This window comes from Salvelinus alpinus, chromosome 11 (genome assembly GCF_045679555.1).
Source record: "Salvelinus alpinus chromosome 11, SLU_Salpinus.1, whole genome shotgun sequence".
Classification (NCBI taxonomy): Eukaryota; Metazoa; Chordata; class Actinopteri; order Salmoniformes; family Salmonidae; genus Salvelinus; species Salvelinus alpinus.
The window spans coordinates 67,276,936-67,298,978 of record NC_092096.1 but is presented as its reverse complement, the minus strand read 5'-3'; the positions used below and the strand labels follow the sequence as shown (position 1 = coordinate 67,298,978).

General features: G+C 42.9%; 1 protein-coding gene across 1 annotated transcript in view; it reads left to right on the top strand.

Moving 5' to 3' along the window:
• arap2 (ArfGAP with RhoGAP domain, ankyrin repeat and PH domain 2) overlaps window positions 1-22,043 on the top strand; it is a 199,645-nt gene that overhangs the window by 106,552 nt on the left and 71,050 nt on the right. The window contains exons 15-16 of the mRNA XM_071334049.1: window positions 1,184-1,309; window positions 21,397-21,541. Of these exons, the coding sequence (XP_071190150.1) occupies window positions 1,184-1,309; window positions 21,397-21,541 (271 nt within the window). The remainder of the gene's footprint in view (window positions 1-1,183; window positions 1,310-21,396; window positions 21,542-22,043) is intronic.

The window sequence follows — 22,043 nt, the reverse complement described above, 5'->3', positions numbered from 1 at the left end:
CAGTTACTGCTGGTTTAGAGAGATGGAACAGTTACTACTGGTTTAGAGAGATGGAACAGTTACTGCTGGTTTAGAGAGATGGAACAGTTACTGCTGGTTTAGAGAGATGGAACAGTTACTGCTGGTTTAGAGAGATGGAACAGTTACTACTGGTTTAGAGAGATGGAACAGTTACTACTGGTTTAGAGAGATGGAACAGTTACTGCTGGTTTAGAGAGATGGAACAGTTACTGCTGGTTTAGAGAGATGGAACAGTTACTGCTGGTTTAGAGGGATGGAACAGTTACTGCTGGTTTAGAGGGATGGAACAGTTACTGCTGGTTTAGAGGGATGGAACAGTTACTGCTGGTTTAGAGAGATGGAACAGTTACTGCTGGTTTAGAGAGATGGAACAGTTACTGCTGGTTTAGAGAGATGGAACAGTTACTGCTGGTTTAGAGAGATGGAACAGTTACTGCTGGTTTAGAGAGATGGAACAGTTACTGCTGGTTTAGAGGGATGGAACAGTTACTGCTGGTTTAGAGAGATGGAACAGTTACTGCTGGTTTAGAGAGATGGAACAGTTACTACTGGTTTAGAGAGATGGAACAGTTACTACTGGTTTAGAAAGATGGAACAGTTACTGCTGGTTTAGAGAGATGGAACAGTTACTGCTGGTTTAGTGGGATGGAACAGTTACTACTGGTTTAGAGAGATGGAACAGTTACTGCTGGTTTAGAGAGATGGAACAGTTACTGCTGGTTTAGAGAGATGGAACAGTTACTACTGGTTTAGAGGGATAGAACAGTTACTGCTGGTTTAGAGAGATGGAACAGTTACTGCTGGTTTAGAGAGATGGAACAGTTACTACTGGTTTAGAGAGATGGAACAGTTACTGCTGGTTTAGAGAGATGGAACAGTTACTACTGGTTTAGAGAGATGGAACAGTTACTACTGGTTTAGTGGGATGGAACAGTTACTGCTGGTTTAGAGGGATGGAACAGTTACTGCTGGTTTAGAGAGATGGAACAGTTACTGCTGGTTTAGAGGGATGGAACAGTTACTTAGTCTGTCTCTCTCTCATATCTCTGATGATTGTCTGTGTGAAGGCCAACATACACAGACTGTCTCTCTGTACGTCTATGTTGAAGTTCTGTTATGTTGCACGTCTAGGCTCACTGTCTCTCTCTGTGTCTCTGTGTAGATTTCCCCAAGCTGGAGTCATCCTCAGAGACCAGTTCTCCGTCTGATGCTCCGTCCTTCATGGACGGCTTCCTCTACTGCTCCGCCGGTCCGGCCAAGGCCACCCTGGACAGGAGAGGCAGAGACGGTGAGTGGACCGACGCAACACTGACCTCCAGTCAGCTAGTCAATCAATCAGTCAGTAAATCCAACTGGCAGTTAATCAAATGTGTAGTCAGTGAAACCATTGCAATCGATCAAATGATGTCAAGTCGGTCAGTCAATCAGTATGTCAAACTGAGAATCAATACATCTATAAATCAAATAGCCTATCGGTTCAATCATTATCCAGTCCATCGAATGTACTCTTTGTTGGGTCCTTAAATAATCAGTTAGAGAGAGACAGAGGTCCTAGAAGGTTGTACCCATCTTTCTCCACAAAGCCTTCTAATAAAAATGTCGTTCTTGTGACAAGGCAGCATGGTTGAGAAACCTTCAGGTATCAAACTGCATATGCCCTTCATCAGACACTTTTTATCCAACGCTACTTAGTCGTGTGTGCACACTTTCGTTAGCATACGGGCTGTCCTGGGAATCGAAATGACTTTCTTGGCATTACAAGTGCCATGCTGTACCAACACAGCTACTGAGGACCAAACACAATACAACGTCTATCCAGTACATGGCGTCATATTTTACTGTCTACAAAACGACCTAAAACTCTCAACCGATCCCTCTGTTCCCCTGCTTCTCATCCGAGGTCGTTTAAAACTTTTAATCAGGCTTTTTTCCAAACTCGGCTGTACCTCCTGCGCCTGTTAGTCGTCATCCCCATCCTTCCTCATGCCTCCTATCCAACATCTGGAGCTGTTGCCCCTGGGTAATCAAGAAGACGGAGCCAGGTTTGGATGGCCCTCCTGGGACGGAAAAGAAGGGGAAGGGGGGGGGGGGACATGGCGCTCTATCTGCAACTGGCTGGATCTCATTCCTCCAGAGAAAGGGAGGAGAGGGGAGTAGACGGTGCTTCGGAAAGTATTCAGACCCCTTGACTTTTTCCACATTTTGTTTGTGTGTATTAAATATACACACAATACCCCATAATGACAAAGCAAAAACAGCTTTTTAGACATTTTTGCAAATGTATTAAAAACGGAAATATTACATTTACATAAGTATTCAGACCCTTTACTCAGTACTGTGTTGAATCACCTTTGGCAGCGATTACAGCCTCGAGTCTTCTTGGGTATGACGCTACAAGCTTGGCACACCTACATTACCGTTCAAATATTTGGAGTCACTTAGAAATGTTCTTGTTTTTGAAAGAACATTTTTAAAAATTGTCCATTAAAATTACATAAAATGGATCAGAAATACAGTGTAGAGTTTTTTAATGTTGTAAATGACTTTAATGTTGTAAATGACTGCAGATTGTTTAATGGAATATCTACATAGGCGTACAGAGGCCCATTATCAGCAACCATCACTCCTGTGTTCCAATGGCACGTTGTGTTAGCTAATCCAAGTTTATAATTTTAAAAGGCTAATTGATCATTAGAAAACCCTTTTGCAATTATGTCAGCACAGCTGAAAACTGTTGTCCTGATTTAAAGAAGCCAAAAAAATTGCCTTATTTAGACTAGTTGATTATCTGGAGCATCAGCATTTGTGGCTTTGATTACAGGCTCAGAATGGCCAGAAACAAATAACTTTCTTCTCAAACTCGTCACTCTATTCTTGTTCTGAGAAATGAAAGCTATTCCATGCGAGAAATTGCCAAGAAACTGAAGATCTCTTACAACGATGTGTACTACTCCCTTCACAGGAGTAATGGGCCTTTGTACGCCTATGTAGATATTCCATTAAATATCTCCCCTTTCCAGCTACAATAGTCATTTACAACACTGACAATGTCTACACTGTATTTCTGATCCATTTGATGTTATTTGAATGGACAAAAAATTCGATTTTCTTTCAACAACAAGGACCCCAAACTTTGGAAAGATAGTGTATATTTGGGGAGTTTCTCCCATTCTTCTCTGCAGATCCTCTCAAGCTCTTTCAGGTTGGATGTGGAGCGTCGCTGCTCAGCTATTTGCAGGTCTTTCCAGATATGTTTGAGCTCAATTTCGAGTCTCATATCAAAGGGTCTGTTGCAATACAGTTGCAAAAAAAAATCAAAAAAACCTGTTTTCGCTTTGTCATTGTAGTGTATTGTGTGTAAATTGATGACGAAAACAATACATTATATCAATTTTAGAATAAGGCTGTAAAGGAACAAAATGTGGAAAAAGGGAAAGGGGTCTGAATACTTTCCGAAGGCACAGTATCCCCCTCTTTCTCTCCCCCCCTCCCCCCTCCTCCACAAGCCTCTCCTATATCAATAGAGAGAGTGAACAGTTGTGTAGATGGACGTCATATAGATACACCGTTGGGGAATTGTAAGAGCGAGTGGTCAAGGAAGCTTCCACATTTCTATCGTCCTCTGAGTGAGACATCGACAACATCGTACTAATGGTGGTAAAACAGTGAGCTTCATACTCTGTTCTGCTTTATTGCTGATGAGTTTCAGTGGGGTTGGAAGCTGTATTAGCTAACAGCTTTGTGTAGAGAGCCACCTTATTAGAAATTCAATGGACTTTTGTTACAATATAAACTTTGCTGTTAGCCTTATACAGCTCTCTGTTTCTTTGTGTGGAAGAATACAGGGCTGTGGCGATCATTACATTTTTTCGGCCGGTGATTGTCACGTAAATAACTGCCCGTCTCACAGTAATTGACTGTTAATTAACATAAACACATTTAGCATCTCCTGGCTTCCATGCATATCCTTTCTTGCCACTGATGCAGACCTTTGGAACATCTACATTTTAATACATCCATGTAATCTAACCTACACCTTCACAATAAATCCATTCTTTATTTTAGACAGGTCTAAAGAGACATGAAGAAAATGTATGAAGAAAATGTAGTCTATTTCAGAAGAACAGAATAGCATACTCCGAGTTGTCCTTATGTCCTGATCTGGCTATGCTATATGGCTGTGGGCTTAACTATATGATTTAGCAGACAAGATTAGCTTTGAATTCCGTGGCATTATTTTATATTGTTTTATAGTTTGATGAATACAATTGAACATAGCTGAATAAAATAGAAAGGATTTTTTCTCCAAATTATTTGAGGGAGTGCACACATGCAGCTATTCTGTGAGTGCTTAATAAATAACAGGTACTCCGATATTGTCACGATCGTTACAAGGAAAGGACCAAGGCGCAGCGTGCGTAGAGATCCACATATTTTAATAAATTGAAACTCACCAAACAAAACAAGCACAAACGAAACGTGACGTTCTGGGCTGCTCACAGGCAGCTACACAATCACAAGATCCCACAAAGCACAAAGGGGAAAGGCTGCCTAAATTTGATCCCCAATCAGAGACAACGATAAACAGCTGCCTCTGATTGGGAACCATAACAGGCCAACAACGACATATAAACGCCTAGATGACCCGCCCTAAATCACACCCCGACCTAACCAACATAGAGAATAAAAGCTCTCTATGGTCAGGGCGTGACAGTACCCCCCCCCCCCCAAATTGTGCGGACTCTGGCCGCAAAACCTGAGTCAATAGGGGAGCGTCCGAATGGGCATCTACCGTCGGGGGCGGCTCTGGTGCGGGGCGAAGTGCCCACTCCGCTCGTGGACACGTCAATGGAGGAATTGGACCGTGGCTTGTCGCCGGAAGAACCAGACAGTGGGTCGTCGCCAGAAGAACCGGACCGTGAATCATTGCCAGACCGTCGCTGGAGGCTCTGGACCGCAGACCGTCGCTGGAGGCTCTGGACCCCGGACCGTCGCTGGAGGCTCCGGACCGTTGACCGTCTTAGGAGGTTCCGGACTGTGGACCGTCGTCGGAGGTTCCCGACTGTGAAAAGTCGCCGGAAGCTCTGGACTGGGAACTGTCGCCGGAAGTTCTGGACTGGGAACTGTCGCCGGAAACTCTGGACTGGGAACTGTCGCCGGAAACTCTGGACTGTGGAGGCGCACTGGAGGCCTGATGCGTGGGACCGGTACAGGTGGCACCGGGCTGATGACACGCACCTCAGGGCGAGTGCGGGGAGGAGGCACAGGACCTACTGGACTGTGGAGGCGCACTGGAGGGCGTGACAGATATGCTTAATTTAGAGTTATTTTTGTCAATTTAGTTGTGATACAAACGTTGGGCTATATGTTTAGATGTTTTATACATTCTAAGGCTGCATGATGCGACTCTAATGATGATTTGAAAATAGTTGCATGAAAGCCATGAGGTCTCCTTGTTTTTCTGAGCAAGCTGTACACACTTCATCAGTCTCTCATTCACAATTTGTAGAGCACTTGATAATGTCTCTAAGTTCCCGGTGGGCGGGGGGGGGGGATTCCATTCCTTTTGCTGTCAGTCGCCATTGTGCCCTTGGACTGAATAATAATTATAATTCACTTCTCCCAACTGGGTGCTCCGAAGCATGGCTCTCTGTCACGTGATCTGGTCTTTCTCACAGGCTACGAGTGAAGACAGACACATTGGGGACGCAACTGTGTGTGTCCTTATCCAATTCCAAGGCTCATTTTAAAGATATTGGAAGAACAGTCCACATTTACTTTTCGTAAGCCAACAAGATGATTATGCCTAACAAACAGCAAAAGCACTAGCCTATGTCAATCTACTGTTACCCATAGTACAAAGGTTTAACTAATCTATTCTGTGTGAGAAATACATATTCCACACATAGTGTCGTGTCTCTACTATGGATTAAATGATATATGACGTGCTATTTTATCAAATCAATTCTCTGTAATTAATATTACCTGATTAAACGAATCATGTAAATGTAAATAACTAGGAAGTCGGGGCACATGTTCAGTCTCATCTGAACATTGTAAAATTCTTGGTTATCTTCACAAACCCTGGCTAACAAGTTGAATCAGCAGTACAACATTTGGTATAATTATTGATTTACTATTTCCGAAATAATCACACATGATTATAAATACATATTACATATCCACACGTCCCTAGTGAACAAAACCGATATGACGGCTGGTTACACAAAGAAAGAGGGTTGGGTTTTAATGAAAGAGTAGGAAGACTGAGGAAAAAAAGGATTGGGTCTCTATCAGACCTTATGAAGCTATGCTATCGTAAATACAGAATCTTATGCATTCTAAATAACCGCCCATTCGGAAAAGGAAAATGCGGATAGGTTGTTGTCTGTTGTCGTGTGGTAGAACGGATACGTTGTAGTACCCTGTCGTTCTGAAGAGATTGTCCATCCTTTCCTAAGCCACGTACGTTTACAGCTGCTGCTGATAACTCGACGTCTAGGATGTATCCCTTCTTTAGTGAATAAAAGTTCAAAGTTTATACCAAGTTGCCATACTCAGCTCATGCTATATTCTGGCTGGTGTAGTTGACATTCCTCCTTCCAGCGTGGTGATCGGCACCTTAACGTAGAAATTAGCCCTTTTAAACGTATGGACACCAGTCCTCACGTCGTCGGGAACTCCAGGTAGACTTTCGTCAAAGGGACATTGTAGTGGGGGAGAGCTTGTGTGTTTCATGGTTCTCAACCAATGTCTGTTCACTTGGGCGGGGCCACTGAGTAGGCATAGTTCACTTATGAATACAATTCTCTAATTTAAAAGCTAAAATTATATTTAATCTTTTCACAAATAGTTTCATATTTAAACATTTAAATTGCACAACAATTCCATGTGAATCTGATAACTAGAATGTGTCGACTTTCCAAGATACAGTTTATGTCGTCCTATCATCAGATATAATGTCCCAGACAAAAACTGATCTGACATCATATTCTTTAAGTACCAACGGACACTTTCAACTGGTTGGATTACGGAAATATTGTTCTGTCCCCAACCTTTTGATGTTACCATACTCTATGATAACAAAGGTCTTTCCAAGAGTCCACTCGCTAGAGTAGAGAGAGAAAAGGGGGAAAGGTATTTCTAGGGTCATAAACCTCACCAACAAGGCAAGGTCATGATAATAGTCTGGGGCAGTTGTGGAATGCGATAGATACCAAATTAATACAACCACTAGCATCAAAAAAATGTAACGTTTTTTAAGCAATGAGGCTGAGGAAACAGATCAGAACACTTTGCTCAAAATGTTGATAAACTATGAGGCTATTTCTTCACATTATCAGCGAATCAATGCCACACAACAGTAGGCTATAAGCGTGAATGTTCCATTAGTGGGAAAACACCTCAAAACAAATGGGATTATGCATGTATTGCTTTTATTATACAGGTGCGTTTTTATGGTCAAAATTATTTTCCCCAAACTTGAAACTCATGTATGTACTGTATGACAGTTAGGCTCTACACCCCTGTAAAACGGATTAATGTGCTTAATTTGAATAAGTTATTTGGCCATTTTATTTGTGACACAAAGCAAAACATATAGACCTATGGGCTAGGCTACATGAGGTGTGCGACTATGACTTGAAAATGTCCCCCAAAAAAAGGCATGCGCTGGTTCTCGTGATCGGCTAATATTGTCACCCATCAGACTATTCTTCATTTAATCTTGTCTTTACATATACTAAATAATATATGAAATTAGTTTTGATTTTGAATGGACCATTATCATGCACCTGTCTGGAAACAGGGACAGGGGGGGAAATACATGTCATCTATGCACTGAAATAGCTCATGGAGGACGCTTTTCCTGTGGTTCATTTTCATGCCAGCCAGGTAGGCAATATTCATGTTGTAAAGAGAAGCAATGTGCTTAATGTTAGGAAAGTTGAGAAATAAATATAGTAGGCCTAGCCTATAGAAAGCTGATGGGATCCTCCTCTTTTTATTAGCGACCATCATCACTCTGTTTCCTCCCGCAGTTGCATAGCCTATGGAAATGTTACGCAACATGAGCTGATGGATTCTCATGAAGTGTTTGATTAGATTCTCGATTACATTTGCATTGATGTCAGAGTGATTAGAGGGACAATAGAGTGCTGAGTACCAGGCAGTTAGGAAGTTTGGTAGGCTACTAATGACCAGCAGCTGTGTAATTTGTGTAATTTGACTGCTGTCTGCATGTCTGGTGACCGCCGGTGTGACAGTAATAAGGTCACCGTAACACGTACTCGTGGATACCATTTTAATGTCTCGGTGTCCAGTCAGAAGTAAGTTAGAGGTCGTTTCACGAGCCAATGCTAGCGATAGATAGCAGCTTCCTTCAAACCTGGCGCAGAGACATAACACGGGTATCCAGGAGTTAATCTGACTCTGGGGAAGTAGATAAAGGGCTTCATTATCAAAATCCTCAACTATCCCTTTAATGGCGTGACTGTAGCAAGTGGCTATTGAAAAGGTAAAAGGGGCTGGCTTAAACTGTGCCTTTCATCTTCTGAAAACAGGAAGAGGAAGTGCTGCCTTTGTGAAAGGAGGGAGGGAGAGAATATATGTTTTAGTGTAGTGTACTCCTGGATGTCTTTAGAGCTTCTCAAGTTAATGGTTTAATGGTCTAATAGATACCCAACCACTCACTCACTCACTCACCCACCCACCCACCCACCCACCCACCCACCCACCCACTCACCCACCAAATTACTCACCCACTCACCCACCAAATTACTCACCCACTCACCCACCAAATTACTCACCCACTCACCCACCAAATTACTCACCCACTCACCCACGAAATTACTCACCCACCCACCCACTCACCCACCCAACCACTCACTCACTCACCCACCCACCCACCCACCCACCCACTCACCCACCAAATTACTCACCCACTCACCCACCAAATTACTCACCCACTCACCCACCAAATTACTCACCCACTCACCCATGGCTTGATGGTTTATAGATACACCACAGCTCTTAATAATGTGTAAAGCAGCGATGGTGGTTTAATAAATGCACAGTGAGTAGCGGTGGGAACGACTTTAAGTAGAGAACCTTCAGGTTTCTTCTCCTCTCCCAGAGACATCAACTCCAATAGGCAGCCTCTTTACCTCCCTCTCGTTGATGTGAGCTATATTGAGTAGACGGGGGTCGGAAATACATTTGGGGGAAATGTGTTTGGGTTTTACCAGAGACATACTTTGGAGCTGGTCTTTGTTGATGGAAATGCAATGTTGTATAGTCCAATGTTCCAGTGGCAGTAGTCAAGCTACAGAAAATAGAATATATTGAGACACAATATGCCATGAATCCCTTCTTCATTTGATGGTGAATGGTCGGTTGTTTGTGTTCAAGGGAAGGTATTTACAGGTAACTACTGAGGTGAGTGGTTGGTTGTTTGTGTTCAAGGCAAGGTGTTTACAGGTAGCTACTGAGGTGAATGGTTGGTTGTTTGTGTTCAAGGCAAAGTATTTACAGGTAACTACTGAGGTGAATGGTTGGTTGTTTGTGTTCAAGGCAAGGTATTTACAGGTAACTACTGAGGTGAATGGTTGCTTGTTTGTGTTCAAGGCAAAGTATTTACAGGTAACTACTGAGGTGAATGGTTGGTTGTTTGTGTTCAAGGCAAAGTATTTACAGGTAACTACTGAGGTGAATGGTTGCTTGTTTGTGTTCAAGACAAAGTATTTACAGGTAACTACTTAGGTGAATGGTTGGTTGCTTGTGTTCAAGGCTAAGTATTTACAGGTAGCTACTGAGGTGAATGGTTGCTTGTTTGTGTTCAAGGCAAAGTATTTACAGGTAACTACTTAGGTGAATGGTTGATTGTTTGTGTTCAAGGCAAGGTATTTACAGGTAACTACTGAGGTGAATGGTTGGTTGTTTGTGTTCAAGGCAAGGCATTTACAGGTAACTACTGAGGTGAATGGTTGCTTGTTTGTGTTCAAGGCAAGGTATTTACAGGTAACTACTGAGGTGAATGGTTGGTTGTTTGTGTTCAAGGCAAAGTATTTACAGGTAACTACTGAGGTGAATGGTTGGTTGTTTGTGTTCAAGGCAAGGTATTTACAGGTAACTACTGAGGTGAATGGTTGGTTGTTTGTGTTCAAGGGAATGTATTTACAGGTAACTACTGAGGTGAATGGTTGGTTGTTTGTGTTCAAGGCAAGGTATTTACAGGTAACTACTGAGGTGAATGGTTGCTTGTTTGTGTTCAAGGCAAAGTATTTACAGGTAACTACTGAGGTGAATGGTTGGTTGTTTGTGTTCAAGGCAAAGTATTTACAGGTAACTACTGAGGTGTTTGCTTGCTTGTTTGTGTTCAAGGCAAAGTATTTACAGGTAACTACTTAGGTGAATGGTTGGTTGCTTGTGTTCAAGGCAAAGTATTTACAGGTAGCTACTGAGGTGAATGGTTGCTTGTTTGTGTTCAAGGCAAAGTATTTACAGGTAACTACTTAGGTGAATGGTTGCTTGTTTGTGTTCAAGGCAAAGTATTTACAGGTAACTACTTAGTGTTAAATGTAATTGTTAACACAACACATAACAACCTTCATCCTTGTTGTGATTGGTTCAGTGTAGGGGTAAACAGGAAACCCAGTCCTCTGGAGCGTTACAGTCTTACTGTGAGTAGCTGTGTGAATGAGTATGCCTCCTCCACTCCCAGTCAGGTAGTCAAGGTGGGATGAGGGAGGGAGGCTGGGAAGGAAGGAGGGAGGGAGGATGACGGGAGGGAAGAAGAGAGGAAGTAACTGCCTGAAAGAGTGAGTGGCAGAATGTAAATGACACCTCTAATTTCTGATTAGTTTGTCTTTTCCTCTTGAGTGCTTCGTTCTACTCTGCTGTCTGCCACAGTGTATCAGAGAGCTCTTCTCTCTACTGTCTGCCGCAGTGTATCAGAGAGCTCTTCTCTCTACTGTCTGCCACAGTGTATCAGCGAGCTCTTCTCTCTACTGTCTGCCACATTGTATCAGAGATCTCTTCTCTCTACTGTCTGCCACAGTGTATCAGAGAGCTCTTCTCTCTACTGTCTGCCGCAGTGTATCAGAGAGCTCTTCTCTCTACTGTCTGCCACAGTGTATCAGAGAGCTCTTCTCTCTACTATCTGCCACAGTGTATCAGAGAGCTCTTCTCTCTACTGTCTGCCACAGTGTATCAGAGATCTCTTCTCTCTACGTTCTGATGTCTCAGAGAGCTCTACTCGGCATCCGACTGCAAGGCGCTACAGAGGGTAGTGCGTACCACCCAGTACGTCACTGGTGCCGAGCTCTCTGCCATCCAGGACCTTTATACTAGATCTATCTTGTTGCCTAGTTACTTTACCCGTACCTCAATTACCTTGTACCCCTTCACATCGACTCAGTACTGGTACTCTCTCTACATAGCCATGTTATTTTCTACTCCCTGTATATAGCCATGTTATTTTCTACTTCCTGTATATAGCCATGTTATTTTCTACTTCCTGTATATAGCCATGTTATTTTCTACTCCATTCTACTCCATGTTATTTTGATGTGTATCTATTCCTTTTTTCACTATGTCAATTTTCTTGTATCTTAAAAAAATATATATGTATACAGTACCAGTCAAAAGTTTGGACACATACTTATTCAAGGGTTTTTCTTTATATGTACTATTTTCCACATTGTAGAATAATAGTGAAGACATCAAAACTATTAAATAACACTATGAAGTAACCAAAAAGTATAAAAAAAAATAAAAATCTATTTTAGATTTTAGATTCTTCAATGTAGCCACCCTTTGCCTTGATGACAGCTTTGCACACGCTTGGCATTATCTCAACAAGCTTCATGAGGTAGTCACCTGGAATGTATTTCAATTAAAAGGTGTGCCTTGTTAAAAGTTAATTTGTGGAATTTCTTTCCTCCTTAATGCCTTTGAGCCAATCAGTTGTGTTGTGACAAGGTAGGGGTGGTATACAGAAGATAGCCATGTTTGGTAAAATACCAAGTCCATCTCATGGCAAGAACAGCTCAAATAAGCAAAGAGAAACAACAGTCCATCATTACTTTAAGACATGAAGGTCAGTCTATCCTGAAAATGTCAAGAACTTTTAAAGTTTCTTCAAGTGCAGTCGCAAAAACCATCAAGCACTATGATGAAATTAGCTCTCATGAGAACCGCCACAGGAAAGGAAGACCCAGAGTTACCTCTGCTGCAGAGGATAAGTTAATTCGAATTAACTGCACCTCAGAAAAGCAGCCCAAATAAATGCTTCAGAGTTCAAGTTACAGACACATCTCAACATCAACTGTTCAGAGGAGACTGCATGAATCAGGCCTTCATGGTCGAATTGCTGCAACGAAACCCCTACTAAAGAACACCAATAAGAAGAAGAGACTTGCTTGGGCCAAGAAACAAGAGCAATGGACATTAGACCGGTGGAAATCTGAGTCCAAATTTTAGATTTCTGGTTCTAACCGCCGTGTCATTGTGAGACGCAAAGTAGGTGAACGGATGATCTCCGCATGTGTAGTTCCCACCGTGAAGTGTGGAGGTGTGATGGTGTGGGGGTGCTTTGCTGGTGACACTGTCTGTAATTTATTTAGAATTCAAGGCACACTTAACCAGCATGGCTACCACTGCATTCTGCAGCGATACACCAGCCCATCTGTTTGGGCTTAGTGGGGCTATCATTTGTTTTTCAACAGGACAATGACCCAACACAACTCCAGGCTGTGTAAGGGCTAATTGACCAAGAAGGAGAGTGGAGTGCTGCGTCAGATGACCTGGCCTCCACAATCACCCAACCTCAACCCAATTAAGACTGTTTGGGATGAGTTGGACCGCACAGTGAAGGAAAAGCAGCAGTGCTTAGTATATGTGGGAACTTATTCAAGACTGTTGGAAAAGCATCGCAAGTGAAGCTGGTTGAGAGAATGCCAAGAGTGTGCAAAGCTGTCACTAAGGAAAAGGGTGGCCTCTTTGAAGAATCTCAAATATATTTTGATTTGTTTAACACTTTTTTGGTTACTTCATGATTCCATATGTGTTATTTCATAGTTTTGATGTCTTCACTATTATTCCACAATGTAGAAAATAGTAAAAATAAAGAAAAACCCTGGAATGAGTAGTTTCAAACTTTGACTCATACTGTATATATGTTTAAATGTCTTTGTGAATTAGAAATGTATATTTTATACCTGACTTGAGAGATCCAGACATAAAAAAAATATATATTATCATCTTTTTGCCTCCGATTTTAAATGTATTTTCCATTCAAAGGGACTTTTAAAGCATTCAGGGCTCAGATTTACATAGAGAAACAATGTCTTTGTTCTTAGATATTATGAAGGTTGAAGCCATTGTTCAGTTTAGACTATTGAAGTTACTTTAAAACAATGTAATTGACTTTTAAATTAGTAATTTCATTACTTACATTTATTTCTGTCCCAAATAATCTTATAAAATCAGCTTGCCTTCTCAAAAATCTGTGAGGGTCATAGCGCATTTCCCTAATCCCTTCATCACATTGTTCCATGGCTAAAATCATCTCGGACTGCATCCAAAATGGTTCCCTAGTCCCTAGGGCCCTGGTCAAAAGTAGTGCACTATATAGTGTTTAAGGTGCCATTCCGGATGTATCCTAGGCCTGTTGATCTGACCTTAACTGTGGGTGGATAATGTCGTCTTCTCTGTCTCCTCTCCTCTGGTAATGCAATGAAGAGTGATTCCAGCTTGTTCTCTACCAACACAGACAGATCGTTCAGACCCTTACGATTTAGCTATTTACACTTTCAGCCCAACTGACATGCTGTCTGGCAGATGTCTTCATCGCAAGATATTTTAGTCTGATGGTGGAAAGAGAGGGAGGATGGGAGGAAGGAGCGAGGGAGGAGGGGAGGAAGGAGCGAGGGAGGATGGGAGGAAGGAGCGAGGGAGGAGGGGAGGAAAGATGATGACTCATTGGAGGAGTGTGTAGTCTGCTGTTTGAGTGTGGAGAACGGTGTTTGTTTTTGTAGCGTTGATTATATGTTGGTTGTGCATCTTGTGGCAGACTAAATGTTGTGTTTTAACATGACGAAATGCACACATTTGCAAACCTACATACAGATGTAGGATCTTAATTTGAGCCGGTTTGCTACAGTAGGAAAATAATCCTGCAGCAACAGGACGTTAATTACTATGTGGGTTATATTTAATGGACGTTTTTAAATGTGGAAATTACAAACTTTAGATGCCTTTTTAAACCTCATGCACTGCACGTTTCCATTTCCTGCCGTGCAGGAAAAGAGTGATCAAATTGTACAGGATGTTCCAACTCCTTTTTTCTCTTCTTCTTTTTAAATACTAGGGTGCTAATTAATAGGAGTTTATTAATTTATGTAGGTTATTTTCCTTTCTTTAAAACTCTTCCTAGTCCCTCTGTTCAGGTATTGTCTAATTGATTACGTCATCGGTCTGTTGATGACTTGATTAGCACAATCAATATCCCTATGGTGAACACTTTCAGAACATTTGACAAAAGAAGAAACCAGAGACTCTAAATTGCAGATATGTGGTCCCTTCCCATCCTCATTTGTCTGGAAACCGGTAATGTGGGGAGCAAGGAACTCGTTTGTCTGGAAACCGGTAATGTGGGGAACAAGGAACTCATTTGTCTGGAAACCGGTAATGTGGGGAACAAGGAACTCGTGTGGAACATTAGCTAATTTGTAGACATCGGGCGGAGGCGGTTTTCTTTTGGTCGCCGCCCTAGTTTTCCCTAGCTACACTCTCTCTGGAGGTTGGTAGTGACCCCCCATGGCGCTCGACAACGCTGCGGGGCTCATCGTGTGTGTGTGTGTTTGTGTGCATGGGGAGGAGAACAGCTGGAGACGGGACGCAGCTGCCTGATTGTAAATCAGCTTGGTATTGTTCCCTCTACCATGCAGGGGCTAGAGTAGTGCTGCACCACCCGTTAACTGTCAATGTGGAGCCTGCTGGTGGAAACAGAGAGAGAGACAAGCACACAGATATTCACTTTGGTGAATGCCGACGGTGGTGAGAGTGGCAGTGATGTCAGTTCCTGTCAGAAAGCCCTATACGAAAAGGGCAAATTCTGCCAATTTTTTTCCTCTCTCTGTTTCTTACCGTCCCTCGTTCAGCTGCAATTTAGCCCCCCGGTAGATTTCCCCCTGCGTGCGTGCGTCAAAGCAAAGCCTCACCCCCCCCCCCATTCCTCTCTCTCTTTCCTTTACCCTTCTCTCTGTCTGTCTCTCTCTGTCCCTTTCTTTCTCCCATTCGGTCTCTCTTTCCCATCCCCCTCTCTCTTCTCCCTCTGTCTTATCCCATACTCTCCTCTCCCCCTCTTAAACTCTCTCTCTCGCTCTTTCTCTTCTCCCTCTCTCAACCTCTCCTCATCTCTTCTCCTCTCCTCTATTTGACGGCCATAAACTAGTAATTTTCCCTGTAGGCCAGTAATGGGATGATTCTCTGGAAAAACCTTCCCTCCCTGATGTCTTCTCATTCATTTGTCAGGTCTGTCCGGAACGTTCCTCCGCGCCCGTCATTACAGTCCTAGATTCCCGCTAGGGTTTCTCCCAACGCACCTGTCCATGGGATGGAGACTGGATGGGTTTTATTTCCTCATTGAGGTGAATGGAATTCTGTTGACTGTCAGCGGTAGAGGTCACACGGGTTCGACGTAGAGGTCACACGGGTTCGTAATACAGGAGAATTAAACTCTTTAAAAAGTCCCAATATGCAGTCTTTCACTGTTTAAACTAATAATAAGTGTTTCACACCATACATGCGACCGGGAGTGTCATTAGTCATCTAACCGATATTATCATACAATTTCATGCCATATGACTGTTCACATGCCCACTCTAATACCTAATGATTAAAGGCCTTATTTATATGGATTAATTAATCTCTGCATCCGTGTTTCCAGGTTCAGAAACAGCATTTGTCTTACAAAACTGCCTCTTAGGATTCAGGCAGAACAACAAAACAAGGTTTACAGTTTGTGACCAAAAGCAACTAGACTGCATTTTCATTCAACCATGCTTTCTCTCTGTATGTAAACCCTCTTATATACTAAGTTTACATGGCAGAGGTTTAGATGAGCTATCATCCCCAGGTCCAGAAGGAGACTGTTGTAGCCTGAATCTAAAAAAATAACATAGGGAAGGGAAGGAAAGGAAAGAAACACCAAACAACAAGAAAAACATCCGTTGAAGTGATAGACATGGCATTTTGGTGTGTCCGATAATATCGTCAAGACAACGGAAGCAGTTGTCGCAGGTAGATAGAATTGGTAATGACTTTAAATACCAGCTGTCACCACGGCAACTACGTGCATGGGAGGGGGGGGGGGGTGACTATAAGTGGGATTTCACTTCAGAGTGTTATGGTAGTGGTGAGAAACAAGAATGGAGAATGGGGTCACATACCTAGCATTTTCTGAAATGTCATCTCTGGAAACATGACAACACTTTGGTAAGTTATTAGTGGAATGTTGTCCACAGTGTCTCTCACTCAGACAATACTTTACTATTGGAATGAACATTTGTAGTGTAAAAGTCAAGCAGGAAAGTGTTTCAAATCAAAGTGTATTTGTCACGTGCACCGAATACAACAGGTGTAGACCTTACAGTGAAATGCTACCTTAACCAACAGTGCAATTTTTAAGTAAAAAAATTGGTATTAGGTGAACAATAGATAAGTAAAGGAATAAAAACAACAGTAAAAAGACAGTGAATAATAACAGTAGCGAGGCTACATACAGGCACCGGGCTAATTGAGGTAGTATGTACATGTAGGTATGGTTAAAGTGACTATGCATAAATGATAAACAGAGAGTAGCAGCAGCGTAAAAGAGGGTTTGGGGGGAGCAATGCAATTAGTCCGGGAAGCCATTTGTTTACCTGTATATAGCTTGGGGGTAAAAGCTGTTGAGAAGCCTTTTGGTCCTAGACCTGGCACTCCGGTACCGGTTGCCATACAGGGAGTACAGGAGGGGGCTGAGCACGCACCCCTGAGGGGCCCCCGTGTTGAAGATCACCACCTGGGGGCGACCCGTCAGGAAGTCCAGGATCCAGTTGCAGAGGGAGGTGTTTAGTCCCAGGATCCTTAGCTTAGTGATGAGCTTTGAGGGCACTATGGTGTTGAATGCTGAGCTGTAGTCAATGAATAGCATTCTCACATATGTGTTCCTTTTGTCCAGGTGGGAAAGGGCAGTGTGGAGTGCAATAGAGATTGCATCATCTGTGGTTCTGTTTGGGTGGTATTCAAATTGGAGTGGCTCTTGGGTTTCTGGGATAATGGTGTTAATGTGAGCCATTACCAGCTTTTCAAAGCACTTCAGCTCACGGCCGTGCTTCCCTTTGTAGTCTGTAATAGTCTGCAAGCCCTGCCACATAAAACGAGCGGCAGAGCCTGTGTAGTACGATTCGATCTTAGTCCTGTATTGGCGCTTTGCCTGTTTGATGGTTCGTCGGAGGGCATATAGCAGGATTTCTTATAAGCTTCCGGGTTAGAGTCCTGCACCTTGAAAGCGGCAGCTCTACCCTTTAGCTCAGTGCGAATGTTGCCTGTAATCCATGGCTTCTGGTTGGGGTATGTACGTACAGTCACTGTGGTGGACGACGTCCTAGATGCACTTAATGATAAAGCCAGTGCCTGATGTGATGTACTCCTCAATGCCATCGGAAGAATCCCGGTTTGGTGGAAGAGAGGGATGGAGAGATGAAAAGAGAGAAACCGGAAGAGGGAGATACATTTTTCTCTTTTTTATGTCGTCTATTAGAACAATATCTGATTCGTCACACGCTGTTTGACAAAGGAATCAATAATAAGCATATTCACGAGATGAAGAGAGTCGAAACTTTTGGAGTTGAAAACCTGTGTGTGTGTGTGTGTGTGTGTGTGTGTGTGTGTGTGTGTGTGTGTGTGTGTGTGTGTGTGTGTGTGTGTGTGTGTGTGTGTGTGTTTGCGTGCGCATGTCGGTTGGTGGCAGAAACAAAAAAAGCAGATGTCGACAGTGACTTTGAAATCCAACACGAGATGTTTTCATGAACTTCATGCTTGTTAAGTAAATCCTCCCAGGCAGACAATCATGAAACACATGTGTTCCCTCCAGCCTTCCAGAGATCAACTGTGTCTCTGTTGATAGAAACCTGCAGGGAGATTAGATTTATTTACTATTATTAGTATACTGTGTGTAAGTGTGTGTGTCAGTTTAAGATTAGGGAGGACCATTGTTTTGTATGTGCGTGGTTTTATTTCTATTACAGCCTATTGGATGACTGTTGTTCATACTCCATTTACCCAGCTCAATATAACATCAACAGGTTTAGGCTACTACACGACACTGTACCCTTCATGAGGTTGTTACAAACTACTCAACAAATTCAAGTTTTTAATGTAGGTGCTTGATGTTCTTTTTTGGGGGTGCCTCAGGACTATTCACAGCTGAGCTCACTCGGTTTAGCTCAATGCTGATTGGCTATTATTTTAGATTTTGGGGGGGGAAGGGGTGGGCTAATGCTACGGGCGGCAACAATGTCATACTCTTTCTGACCATGTCGAGAGACAAATTGGAGTAATCAATGGGGCAGACAGTGACACATTCAATACTCCCTTGTACACTCTTGCCTGCATCTAACGTTCCGTTTGGCAACTAAAACAAGTTTCTATTGGACAAATTCAGGTAGGTCCCTCCCCGTTTCGCGCCGTTTGCTTCCGTTTCAGAAACGTTTTGCGACATAATGAGAGAGTGAATACACCCTTCATCACCCGCACACACAGTTCACTTTCATAGCAGCCCACATACAGCATCATCAGTTTGCTCATTGTATAATTCCTTCTCGAATCCTCCCGCTCTCCTCCTCTTACCTTTTCCCTTCAGTTGTGGAGTGCACAACACATCAGCTGTCTGTGACCAGGCGCAAAAACATATCCAAGCCAAACCTTCATACCATAACACTAACCGCTAACAACTACATCGTTGTCAATATACTAATATTAGAGTTAAAAACTTGAACCCAACAATCCAATCCATGTGTACAATCACGCAGTACAGTGTACGGCGGGCCCTGTTGGCAATAAATGTATACAAAACTGAAAAGCTTACCTTGACTTGAAAGTGCTACTGTGTTAAATAGCCTTAGCCAGCTAGCTAACAAATAACATTCTGTTTAATATATATATAAAATGCATTCGGAAAGTATTCAGACCCCTTGACTTTTTCCACATTTTGTTACACTTCAGCCTTGTTCTAAAAGTGATTACATCGTTTTTCCCCCTCATCAATCTACACACAATACCCCATAATGAAAAAGCAAAAACAGGTTTTTAGACATTTTTGCTAATATATAAAAACATGTCAACTTAAATATCACATTTACATAAGTATTCAGATCCTCTACTCAGTACTTTGTTAAATAACCTTTGCACGTGATTACAGCTTTGAGTCTTATTGGGTATGATGCTACAAGCTTGGCACATCTCTATTTGGAGAGTTTCTCCCATTCTTCTCTGCAGATCCTCTCAAGCTCCTTCAGATTGGATGGGGAGTGTCGCTGCATAGCTTTTTTCAGGTCTCTCCAGAGATGTTCGATCGGTTTCTCTTTCCAGGCTATTGCTGGACAACCCAAGGACATTCAGAGACTTGTCCCGAAGCCACTCCTGCATTGTCTTGGCTGTGTGCTTAGGTTTGATGTCCTGTTGGAAGGTGAATCTTCACCCCAGTCAGGTCCTGAGTGCTCTGGAGCAGGTTTTCATCAATGATCTTTCTGTACTTTGCTCTGTTTATCTTACCCTCGATCCTGAGTAGTCTCCCAGTCCCTGCCACTGAAAAATACCCCCAAAGCATGATGCTGCCACCACCATGCTTCACTGTAGGGATGGTGCCAGGTTTCCTCCATATGTGACGCTTGGCATTCAGGCCAAATAGTTCAATGTTGGTTTCATCAGACCAGAGAATCTTGTTTCTCGTGGTCTGAGAGTCTTTTAAAGTGCCTTTTATTGAGGAGTGGCTTCCGTCTGATCACTCTACCATAAAGGCCTGATTGGGGGAGTGCTGCAGAGATGGTTGTCCTTCTGGAATGTTCTCCCATCTCCACAGAGGAACTCTATAGCTCTGTCAGAGTGACCATCAGGTTATTGGTCACCTTCCTGACCAAGGCCCTTCTCCCTCGATTGCTCAGTTTGGCTGAGCGGCCATTTCTAGGAAGTCTCGGTTGTTCCAAACTTCTACCATTTAAGAATGATGAAGGCCACTGTGTTCTTGGGGACCTTCAAAGATGCAGAATAGTTTTGGTACCCTTCCCCAGATCTATGCCTCGACACAATCCTGTCTCGGAGCTCTACAAACAATTCCTTTGACCTCATGGCTTGGTTTTTGCTCGGACATGCACTGTCAACTGTGGGACCTTATATAGACAGGTGTGTGCCTTTCCAAATCATGTCCAATCAATTGAATTTACCACAGGTCCTGGTCTCCACAATCACCTGACCTCAACCCAATTGAGTTGGGATGAGTTGGACCACAGAGTGAAGGAAAAGCTGCCAACAAGTGTCCAGTATATGTGGGAACTCCTGTTGGAAAAACATTCCAGGTGAAGACTGTTATAAAAACATTCCAGGTGAAGGCTGTTATAAAAACATTCCAGGTGAAGCTGGTTGAGAGAATGCCAAGAGTGTGCAAAAGTGTCATCAAGGCAAATGGTGGCTACTTTGAAGAATCTGAAATATACAATATATACACTTTTTTGGGTTAAAACATGATTCGATACAGTTATTTCATAGTTTTGATGTCTTCACTATTATTCTACAATGTAGAAAATAGTACAAATAATGAAAAACCCTTTAATGAGAAGGTGTGTCGAAACTTTTGACTGGTTCTGCATTTCTCAAGCAAAGATTTAGCATTTTGCATTTTTTGGGGATTGTCTTGGAGCGGGTTCGTAATAAGTAAATGTGTGTGTGTTTCTCTGTGTGTGTCTCTTTGAAACGTGCGCTGCTAACAGTATATCCTCCTCCACTGTCCCTGTCCCCATACTGGGCACGAACCAGTGATCATCTGCTCGCAAACACACATGACCGCCCTCCTTGACAACGTACCAACCGTTTGAGCTATTGAAAAATATCTAATTAGATAGCCACATATCTACATATAGATAGCTGATAGCTGTGGAGCTTACTGTAGGTTTTTAACTCCGTTACATATGGTTATAGTGAACTAACACGTGTGTGTGTGTGTGTGTGTGTGTGTGTGTGTGTGTGTGTGTGTGTGTGTGTGTGTGTGTGTGTGTGTGTGTGTGTGTGTGTGTGTGTGTGTGTGTGTGTGTGTGTGTGTGTCTGTGTATGTTTCAGACATGGTGCGACGCTGGTGTACCCTGGAGGGGGGCTTCCTTAGCTATTATGAGAATGAACGGAGCCCCATGGCCACCGGCAGAGTGGACATCACTGAGGTGGTCAGTCTGGCCGTCAACAAAACAGAGACCATGACTGGAGCAGGGTATGGAGACACACACACACACACACACACACACACACACACACACACACACACACACACACACACACACACACACACACACACACACACACACACACACACACACACACACACACACACACACGCAAACACAGAAACACACACACACAAACACAGAAACACACAGAAACACACACACACACACAGACGCACACACACACACACACACACACACACACACACACACACACACACACACACACACACACACACACACACACACACACACACACACACACACACAACACAGAAACCCCTCCCCCCACACACACACACAGATACACACACACACACACACACACACACACACACACACACACACATAGAAACACACATACAAGCATTCACGCATACACACACACTTTCTCTCACTCACACTCTTTGACACCCCCCCTCTTTGACCTTCTGAACTTACATAAAAAACTTCACTGCACATTTCATAATTGTATGAGGAGTATGTGTT